This window comes from Siphateles boraxobius, unplaced genomic scaffold, assembly GCF_051911475.1.
Source record: "Siphateles boraxobius isolate OS27281-9 unplaced genomic scaffold, OSU_SipBor_1 77, whole genome shotgun sequence".
Lineage (NCBI taxonomy): Eukaryota > Metazoa > Chordata > Actinopteri > Cypriniformes > Leuciscidae > Siphateles > Siphateles boraxobius.
In genome coordinates this window covers 23,770,107-23,781,687 of record NW_027509205.1, presented here as the reverse complement: position 1 = coordinate 23,781,687, position 11,581 = coordinate 23,770,107, and the positions used below count along the sequence as shown (strand labels likewise).

At 36.7% G+C, this 11,581-nt stretch overlaps 1 protein-coding gene across 10 annotated transcripts in view; it reads right to left on the bottom strand.

Annotated features, from left to right (window-relative positions):
- The window catches only part of lmnl3 (lamin L3), a 163,978-nt gene that overhangs the window by 18,066 nt on the left and 134,331 nt on the right, over positions 1-11,581 (bottom strand). For 2 of the 10 annotated variants that reach the window (XR_013198344.1, XR_013198345.1), the window contains exons 1-5: positions 6,299-6,474; positions 4,481-4,879; positions 2,829-2,985; positions 1,656-1,781; positions 690-860 (exon numbers count right to left, since the gene is read on the bottom strand). Coding sequence is in view for 8 of the 10 variants with exons in the window: in XM_077218645.1 (XP_077074760.1) it covers positions 690-860; positions 1,656-1,781; positions 2,829-2,985; positions 4,481-4,879; positions 6,299-6,318 (873 nt within the window). In the remaining 2 variants the exon portion in view is untranslated. Of the gene's footprint in view, positions 1-689; positions 861-1,655; positions 1,782-2,828; positions 2,986-4,480; positions 4,880-5,031; positions 5,313-5,774; positions 5,902-6,298; positions 6,475-11,581 lie in introns of those variants that run through there. The other 8 variants (XM_077218645.1, XM_077218644.1, XM_077218651.1 and 5 more) reach the window with 8 other exon arrangements.

The following is an 11,581-nucleotide window of genomic DNA, read 5'->3' as shown; positions in this document are numbered from 1 at the left end:
CAATAATTGTTTTACTAATTTATTTAAAATTATTACTTGTATATAAATACAAATGAATAAAATATGAAAAATAATTTATATACTGCATAAATAAAAGTGTAATATATACACATTTATTAATATAATTTATTAATGCATTTAGAAATATTACATAAATTATCAATTATATATATAGTGTATGTAAATAAGAAAATAAGTATTTTTATATTTTTTAATAAATACATTAATTGTACTCATTTATAATTATTACTTTCATAAGGAATATTAATCAAATAAATAATTAATTAATTGATTAATAATAAATAAAATATATGAATAAAATAATATATTAAAATAACAATAGACTATATATATATAAAAATAATAAATTATAAAATATATATATAAAATAACAACTATGTTTGTCATCTATGTAGTATTTATATATAAAATATATGAATAAGATAGTATTTTACATATACATAAATATATATTTTTTATATATATTTACATATTTCATATAAATACATTACATGTATAAAAGTAATATTTATAAATAATTGATGCGAGTAAAATGAATATAAGGAATATTAATAAAAATATATGAATGAAACAAGTTTTGCATGACCATTTTCTAAAAAAGTAAAATAGATCAACAACAACAAAAACAACACTATATCTGTGCAGAACAAGCGTGCGCTGCGTTTTACCTTCGCGATGAAGGTTTTCTCGAGCTCCTCTTTGTACTGCTGGATTTGAGCTTCATGTTCATCTCGGAGCTGCTTCATGGCTTCAGCTAATTTACCTTCAAACTCCTTCTGTCTGCCGCTGTCGAGCTCCACCAGCCGGCTCTCGTGACGACTGCGCATCTCACGCACCTCCTGAACACACACACACACACACACACTACACTCAGCGTCTGTGGGGAGATCGCCATCACAACCAACCTGAGGTGTGTTCCCCATACAACGGTGTAACCAGAGTTGTGTGTAACTCATTACAAGTAACTTGAGTTACGTAATCAGATTACTTTTTAAAGTAACTAGTAAAGTAACGTAATTCTTTTAAAATTTACAACAAATATCTGAGTTACTTTTTCACATTTATTGACTGACAGCTCTCCTGTCACCATGTTGAGACAAATCAAAGTGCAGAGTGTGTGTGTATGTGTGTGTGTGTGTAAACATGATGGTTATTGTAGTTCTAGACTAAATGTGAACATGCATTTACTCATGTCACTTGCACAAAAAAAGATTCAATGTTCCTCAAAATGAATAAAATCAGTGAACTAAACTAACCAAGTTAAATAAAACATACATTTTTATGCATTTAATCTCACTTTATAGACCAATGAATGTACTTGCTTCTGATCTTCGGTGATTCAGTTAAACCATAAGCAAAAATTACTGATTTTGTTATTATTGGTAAAGTGTTAAACTTTCTTCTCCTGCATCCAGAACAGCAGAACTTTTTTGTGATAAAAAAAAAAAAACGTAACACAAAAGTAACGTAATGCATCACTTTTCTAAAAAAGTAACTTTAATGAAGAACTCGTCTCATCCAAACATACCGCATCATCTACGTCATGTGACCTGTGAACTGTTTCCATTGCAGTTTTGCGAAATATTTCTTTCTCGAAGTGAACCTGAGAGAAATGAAAACCTGAACAACAGAACCTGTTCGCTGAGATGCCTCTGGAAGTCCAGCTGCTCCTGCAGGGTTTGGATCTGGTTTTCAGCATCAACTCGACGCAGCATCTCAGAGTTCAACTGGGTCTTGACGTTCTGCAGCGCCGCTTCCAGCTGAAAGGCAGAAGAGTCTTTTAAACTGACATTGAGTTAAAGGATTAGTAGGCGATTTCACTGTGAATATTTGAAATCAACCAAAACAAACACGCCCCTCCCTTTATTGCCCCGCCCCCAAAATCCACGAACATGCAATGCAAGAGTGGATAGAGTCTCTATATAAAAGCTGAAGCGGAGCACAATAATGCTCTCCCAAGAATTAAAGTGAAGGTAGTATTCCTCTGAGCTTTTCTCTTTTGTAATGTCTCAGACATTTCTCTTTCTACAGTCTTTCAAATCTCCCTTTAGCTCACTTTCTCTCCTCATAAGTGGACACGCCACCTACTGCTGATAGGCTCACTCTCTCCTCATCATGAGTTGACACGCCCCCTACTGCTGATTGGCTCACTCTCTCCCCATCATTAGTGGACACACCTCCTACTGCTGATTGGCTCACTCTCCCCATCATGAGTGGGCATGCCCCCTACTGCTGATTGGTTCTCTCGTCCCCCATCATGAGTGGACACGCCCCTACTGCTGATTGGTTCTCTCCTCCCCCATCATGAGTGGACACGCCCCCTACTGCTGATTGACTCTCTCCTCCCCCATCATGAGTGGACACGCCCCCACTACTGATTGGCTCTCTCTCCTCCCCCATCATGAGTGGACACGCCCCCTACTGCTGATTGGCTCTCTCCTCCCCCATCATGAGTGGACACGCCCCCTACTGCTGATTGGCTCTCTCCTCCCCCATCATGAGTGGACACGCCCCCTACTGCTGATTGGCTCTCTCCTCCCCATCATGAGTGGACACGCCCCCTATTGCTGATTGGCTGCTCAGTCCAATCCACTTTCAACAGCGTTGAAATTCTGCACATTAAAGATTACTAACAACTTAAGAAGCTGTTCAGGACTTCTACAACCATTGCTTTTTATCAGTCAATATTCAACCACTTAAATGCTGATATGATGTGCATGACGAAGTTAGTTACGGCTAGTTGACGAAAACACTAGTACAAACACCTTCAGTCTTTCCCGTAAGTTTCATGCATGTTTTGTACTCACATTGTCCACCTGAGTCTTGAGATTGGAAATATCATTCTCCAGTCTGCGGTTGGTTGCCAGTAAATTTGCATAATCTGCTTCTTTCGAGTTCAGTGCGGCTTCAAGATTCCTCCAGTGTCCGACAGCCGTGTTCAGTTCACACTCTTTCTTATTATTCCTGAGACACAATAGAACAAACTTTAGATTAGATCATTAAAGGGATAGTAAATTCTGTCAGTATTTACTCTCCCTCATGTTGTTCAACCCCGTAAGACCTTCGTTCATCTTCAGAACACAGATTAAGATATTTGTGATTAAATCTGAGAGCTGGATCACTCCTCCATAGGCTTCTAAGGGATTGAAACTTGTTCCCCGAAAAGTTATTAAAGACATCGGTAAAATAGTCCAAGTGACTACAGTGGCTCAATCTTAAATTTATCAAGCGACGAGAATACTTTTTGTGCGCAAAAACAAACCAAAATAAAAACTTTATATAGACTGTATATATCTGTCCATCTAAAACACATTTTTGGTGATGAGGATGAAAGGAAGAGATGCTGGATGACAGGATTTTGTTTTGAGAAAGAAATTAATGTATTAAATACAAATTTTATTTTATATAAGCTGTGACGTAGTTAATCTGGGTAATTTCTTTTATTTTTTGGCTAGTAGAAGTTCTGGATGGCCGGTAACTTGAAAATTTAGTAGCAAAATTGGCCGGCAAGTGAAAAAGTTAATTTCAAAACCTGATTATATCCCCACCAAAACTTTGTTTTTCAAGCGCGTCTGTATATTTATATCTTCCTTAAGATATCAGTCATAGCTCATTTTATCAGTGGCCCCAATATTAATCAACAGACAACCAATTAGTAAAGGAGTGTGAAGGTCAGTCAAAATAATAATAATAATAATAATGTGTTAAAAAAATTATTAAAAAAGTGTATATATACATATATTTAAACAAAAACTTTTGTTAGATGGCGCTATTAATTGATTTGACAGCACTAGTTATACTAGCACTTATGTTGTTGTAAAATAATAAATATTATAAATGTTCATAATATATATATATATATATATATATATATATATATATATATATATATATATATATACACACACACACACACACACACATACAAATGTATGTAATAAATCATAATTGTGACCAAAAACATAAGTCAAAATTCTGCCATAAAATAAATCAATTGTGACTGAAATTTGACCAAAACAAATTAATCATGACATACGCCATAATTTCACATTCACAAGTCATATTTATGAAATCAAAAGTTGAAATTCTGACTCTCATTATGATATAGAAGTTGATATTGGCCAAAAAAGGCCTAGAGTATGACAAACAAAATCAAAAGTATGACTTAAAAAGACAATATTATGATATTAAAAGTAAATACAAATTATAAAAAGGAAGAAATTCTGAATTAAAAGTTCACAATGTGTCAATTTCGACTTTTACGTCTGACTTATGACGTAAAAAACGAAATTATGACATATACGATATGTGGAGGAAATGGTCATCCATATGACCCAACGGGTAACTAAATAAAGTTCTTTAGCCTATGGCAAGCCGTTTTGACTTCTATTCATTTTCAGGATATGAATTCTTGATATCAACAATTAAATTTTCTTTGTGTGTGTGTGTGTGTCCGCACCTGGAAGTGAGTGTGTGATGGTCCTCCTGTAACTGCGTGAACTCGATCTGAAGTCTCGCGCGCTCGTTCGCGATGACATCAAGACTCTTGCGCGCGTCCGAGAGCTCGGTCTCGTAGAGGCGGCGCACGCTCCCGATCTCCCTGCGCGCGCACTCCTCCTTCTCCTCCAGCAGGATCTGCATGGATGACTTGTCATTCTCGAGTTGTCGGACCCGCTCGATGTAATTCGCGAGTCGGTCGTTCAAATGCCGCAAATCCTCTTTCTCCTGCAGGCGCGTGACGCGCGTCGGGCTCACGGTGGACGGGGACGCGCCCGCGCCGCTCCGCCTGGACGTGCGCACCGTGGACGCGCGGCTCTCCATCGGGCTTGAGGTGATCATAATAACTGGCGCACTTTCTCTAAAAAAACACAAAACGAATATAAAAGAGCAGATTTGCTCAGAAAACACAGGTTTCCTGACACAAACTCAGAAAAGTGGAATAAAACTGGCGTTTGACGCGCCACAGTCGCTCAAACACGTGTGTGTGTGTGTGTGTGTGTGTGACAGGACCTGGCAGTGAGTTTGTAATAACTGACGCACTCTCTATATAAAAAAAACCCCGCATATAAAACAGACTTGCTCAGATAACCTGACACGAACTCAGAGAAGTGGAATCAAACTGGCGTTTGACGCGTTGCACAGTCGCTCAAACACATGTGTGTGTGTTTAACGCACGCGTTACCGGGATGTGTGTCCAAAAAGACAGGGTTTGCTGTTGTTTCTCTCAGACTAAACACTCATCAGTTTGTCTTGATTGCGGTCAGCTGTGCAGTGATGATGTCATATCACAAGACCGGCCCGATTTAAAGGGAAAGATCCGATTAAAGCAAACGCAGCAAACTGAAACCCAGTAAAAAAAGGGTTTTGAATTTATTATTTTTTCATGTTATCACTTTGTTTAGAGCATAAGAAACAAATGGTAAAAAAACAAAAAACATTTTTGTAATAACTGACGCACTCACTCTCTCTCTCACTCTCTCTCACTCTCTCTCTCTCTCTCTCTCTCTCTCTCTCTCTCTCTCTCTCTCTCTCTCTCTCTATATATATATATATATATATATATATATATATATATATATATATATATATGTACATATATATATATAAATACAACGAATATAAAAGAGCAAACGTGTTCAGGTAACACAGATATCCTCACACAAACTCAGACAAGTGGAATAAAACTGGCGTTTGACGCGCCACAGTCGCTCAAATACGCGCGCGTGAGTGTGTGTGTTTAACGCACGCGTTACCGGGAAGTGTGAAGTCCAAAAACACTGGATTTCACTGAGGTTTGCTGTTGTTTCTCTCAGACTAAACACTCAGTTTGCGCTTGATTGCGGTCAGCTGTGCAGTGATGATGTCATATCACAAGACGGCCGGATTTAAAGGGAAAGATCCGATTAAAACAACGTATATCGTATTAATATTGTGGCACAAGAATCTAAATATGTGTCTATTAACTAAGGCTCTAAGTTAGTTTACTCAAGTATATTGATAACGACAGTGGCTTCTTTTTAAAGTGCCTTAAACTGTACGTTTGTTTTAAATAAATTGTATATAAAATAAATACATTTTGCCATACACTTTGTTTTTTTAAATAAATGATACACACACACACACACACACACACATATATATATATATATATATATATATATATATGAGCACCATAATAATTTTGCATGTTAAAGATTTATTAAAAAGTATTTTCATTTATTTATTCAAAAATATCCACAAACTGACATTAAAAAGACATATAATCTACATATATTACAATTCCAGCATAGAATGCATGGTGGGGAGGAGAGCCAATCAGAAGACAGGGATGTATCCACTCATGATGGGGGAGGAGAGCCGATCAGAAGAAAGGGGTGTGTCCATTCATGATGGGGGAGGAGAGCCAATCAGAAGACAGGGATGTATCCACTCATGATGGGGGTGGAGAGTAAATCAGAAGAAAGGGGTGTGTCCACTCATGATGTTGGAGGAGAGCCAGAAGAAAGGGGTGTGTCCACTCATGATGGGGGAGGAGAGCCAGAAGAAAGGGGTGTGTCCACTCATGATGGGGGAGGAGAGCCAATCAGAAGAAAGAGGTGTGTCCATTCATGATGGGGGTGGAGAGTGAATCTGAAGAAAGGGGTGTGTCCACTCATGATGGGGGAGGAGAGCCAATCAGAAGAAAGAGGTGTGTCCATTCATGATGGGGGTGGAGAGTGAATCTGAAGAAAGGGGTGTGTCCACTCATGATGGGGGAGGAGAGCCAATCAGAAGAAAGAGGTGTGTCCATTCATGATGGGGGTGGAGAGTGAATCTGAAGAAAGGGGTGTGTCCACTCATGATAGTGACATTTAGAGAAAATATAGTTTGACAGCGGATATCTAACAAGAAAGCGCGGGGGGAGTTAAATCGTAATGACTTAAGGTAATGACACTGATAAATTCTTAAACGTCTCACAAAAGATACTTTCAAATAAAGTTTCGAAAATGTTCACCATAAAGAAACTTTTAATCATATCATATAAAACTTTAAATAAAGACCTTGGGCATTGAGGTGGTTAAGTGATATTTGCTAATGTAAAAAACACAAGTCACGTGTTTAAGAACCAAATTCTCGATGAAGAACGTCACCCCCACTAATTATGGCAGGATATCCGCCAATCAGTACATTTGCTTAAACAAATAATGGCAACACAATACATGACTGGAAGTCAATGTTTTTATTTTTTTATTATCATTGTTTTTAGTAGATTACATAGTTTGTAATGTTTCATGGGATGCATCATTTATAGTCTCTTTCCTGCTTTTTAGTCGGCCGACTCAACATTAACAAGAGAAATAGCCAATAAAAAGGAGGCATAAACTTCTTATAGAATTCTTATTTTAAAAAACAAAGTATTTCATTTGCAATATTGCAGTCTGACTTGTTCGCACAAAAAATAGTTGTTCTTTTACTCAAATAACAGGTATAAGCTAGCCTATACAAAAATAAAGCTTATTTAATAATATATATGAAATACAAAGTTTATAATTGCTGTTATTGTTCAATATAGGGTAGACTGTGTACAGCTTGCGTGCGCATGCGCATAGTGTCCTCTCTGATCGTGGGAAATTTGAACATGGACGCATCTCCGATCCGAAGATATCAGCAAAAGTTTTTTCCTAAGATAAGTCTTTATTTATTTATTTATTTTTCTAAGATAAGACTTTCACTTCACCATGCACACTCCACTGCGTCATCACACAACTTTATCTAACTCCTTCAGTAGCAAAACATACACACGTGACTCTGGATGTCATTATATCAGATGACCACTAGATGTCCTCATCACCTCATATATATATATATAAAACATATCTAATATATATGTTACACGTCCCCCTTCTTAAGTATATCCCTTTATACTGATGCATAGAAGTGCTGCACAAACTTTTAAACACTTTTAAACACAACCTTCAGCATAACTACAAAATTATTCAACCGTTTTCACAAATGCATTTATACTTATAACAATTGCATTTCAACCCATTACCCAACCAACAATGCACCTACATTGTATTTACTCTCAGTCTTTGTATTTTCCAGGTATTTTTTACAATTCTTCCAGACCTTGAACGGTAAGCTTGCTCTTTCATTACCATTTCTTTCATTTGAAATGTCCTTACTGTCAAGTACAATGCTCTGTGATTCATCAACCGACTGCAGACTAGCATGTCAACGCTTTTCTCAAATGTTGAAGAGTCTGTTTCTCTTGTTTTTCTGAAATGTCTGTTCGTCTGAACAGCTTTGCATCAGGAGTCCTTACTATAAAAGAACGTGGCTGGCTTCCATGAATCTCCCTTTTTCATTCTTATTCCTTCTCCAGGTTGCAGATCAGAGGCCTCATTTATTTTATTTATTAATAAAACTGCGCGTAGGATCCGCACTAAAAGTGTACGTGCGCCAGAAAGCCAAAAATAGCGTACTCAAAAAAATATTCAGACTTATAAAAGCGTGCGTACGCCAGAACCTGCGCAGAATTCACTTTATAAATCCCGGTCAGCGGAAGTTTGTGCGTGTCCTCCCCGGAACAACCATATAAGGAGCTTACAACGCATATCTGCATATCATTTGCATATGATTATTCGTCCACGTGATAACATGTTTAACGGCAAGCCATTAGGAAAGTATGAAATGCGGATGTGCTGTCACATTAGTTACATTAATAAAAAAAATAATTTAGTAGCCTATCCTTGCCCTATTTTTGATTAAATAAATCAAATTGAGAAAAACTCTCTGAAATGTGTTTTACACTATCTTTTCCACTGGCCAGAGAGTATTTTTAATTGAGTTATGTTTTTAATGGAAACAGATAGATCTTGTTGCGCATTATTTGCACGAAACAATTTTCTCAGACAATCTGCTGTTATCATGATAATCAATTATCTCATTAAAACACAGCATGCCAGAGGAAAAGTGTTCGAAAGCGTTGCATCCACCAGACTTGTGCAAAATTCAGAATTTCAGAATTGGCCTCCATTCAATAGACTCCGCCCCAACAGGAAGTTGAATTTGAATTTGAATTGGAATGACAGGAAGTGGAATTAAATTCATGGCAATTCAAAGAAATTCCACACTAGTCACGCAACAGAGAGAATATGTTGAATCTCACACACATTCAGCGTTAGGAAGGTTACTTTGGAAATGTAATCGCTTACTGTTATAAGTTACCCATTATAAATGTGGTTTGGATTATTTTATTTGGATTACTTTATCAATGTAAAGCAATTTCATTTAAATTTGATTAGTAACTAATTAAATTACACATTTTACCTCAGTAATAGGCTACAACTAAATACAATTACATTCATTTTGTAATTCAATAACATAATTTCATTACAGTTAACTCACTCCTCAACCCTGCATACATTTTGTTCTAATATATATATATATAAACAAATGTACATCTCAAATTGTTTTTTTTTCTTCTAAAGATTTACTAAAGTAATTCTGGGAGTCATGTTCTATCATGTTCCACAAAATTACAATTACAATAAATCAAACTTAATTATTTGTTCTGTGACTAGAGCTTTTAACATTCATTGCTGGGGGAAAATATTTCCTGTTAATGTAATCTGTACAAACTAATATCATTTATAGAATATGTAATGCAATTATATCTGACATATACTGTAAAGCTTCATTGTTAAACACTTCATTTAACATATCTATATTAATTTCTTAGAATTTGTTTTGAATTGCGATTCTAGATCCTGTTTTTGACATCAATTCAATTCTGAATTGTGCACAAGCCTGGTAAACACAACAAATATTTCTATTTATTGAATTTATAAATTATATAAAAAAATGTTGTAACTTCTCAGTAATGATTTCATCTAATTTAAGTGTTTAACTCGACAGAATGGCATATTTAATCTAAATGTTTACATCAGAAGTAAAACATAGTTTAAATCATTATTTTATTTATTTAAACTGCTATTGTGAACATGCACTGTATTTATGATTAGGACTGATAATGAAGATTTACGGCTATATATGCGTCAGTTTCACTAAACGGCCCAACGCGCTCGCTGGCGCGGACATTTAAGAAGGGATGGATGGATGTTTGCTTCATGTGATATAGGCTTGGTGAGTGAAATTATATTTGTATTATCTTCCTGTACATGTATAATTTTCTTAAGATTTTCTGTCTAAAAGTGACCAAAAAGACATTTAACTCCAGCTCACCATCGGTGTCGCCAAACTGCTCCGTCTCCAAAACCTTCGTACGCTTGGGTCAGAGTTTGGGTCACATTTTCCCGTCAAGTTTGTTTGTATAAATCACAGCTTGTGCGTCGGAAGTGTTGAGTTCACTTTTAAAAAAAACATTTGCTGATAATTTACTCACCCCCATGTCATCAAGATGTCCATGTCTTTCTTTCTGCAGTCGAAAAGAAATGAAGGTTTTTGATGGAAAAATTCCAGGCTTTTTCTCCATATAATGGACTTCAATGGGACCCAAACGGTTCAAGGTCCAAATGACAGTTTCAGTGCAGCTTCAAATGGCTTTAAACGACACCAGACGATGAATAAGAGTCTTATCATGCGAAACGATCAGGCATTTCAAAAATAAATAAAAAAGTTAAAGTTTTATAAGCACAAATGCTCGCCTTGCTCTGTTCCGTGATGCGCGTTCGTGACGGCACGTGATACGCAATTACGTTGAGAAGGTCACGCTTCACGTAAGCGGAAGTACCGAGTCAGTGTTTACAAATGTATACTTTTAGCCTTTTTAATATTAAAACACCCAGGATACGCACACGAAATGGGCATTTTAAACGGTACACTGACACAAAGACATTTGAATGTGTGTGTATGGTCCTCCTTCCTCACATTTGTAAACCCTGAAGCGTGACCTTCTCAACGTTATTGCGTATCACGTGCCGTCACGAACGCGCATCACAGAACAGAGCAAGGCCAGCATTTGAGCTTATAAAACTTTAACTTTTTTATTTATTTTTGAAATGCCTGATCGTTTCGCATGATAAGACCCTTATTCATCGTCTGGTGTCGTTTAAAGCCATTTGAAGCTGCACTGAAACTGTCATTTGGACCTTGAACCGTTTGGGTCCCATTGAAGTCCATTATATGGAGAAAAAGCCTGGAATGTTTTCATCAAAAACCTTCATTTCTTTCCGACTGAAGAAAGAAAGACATGGACATCTTGATGACATGGGGGTGAGTAAATTATCAGCAAAAGTTTTTTTTAAAAGTGAACTAGTCCTTTGAGTTGCTCATGCACTTGCAACATTGTCTCCGTGGTCAGACTGATCTCATGAAATGGCGTATGTATGACACGCCAATTCGTATTTCCATTTTTGGCGTGCTATCAACACGCATAATCGCTTTTCAGCGTGTTTATCAACGCCTTTGACTTAACGTTATATTACTGTATTATGTATATATAGATATATGACCTACCCCAACCCCGTCCCTAAACCTACCCGTCACTGGGGTTAATACTATTTATGAGTGTTCTCCTACCATCCTAGGAAAAAAAAGATCGCTCCACAGATGTAGA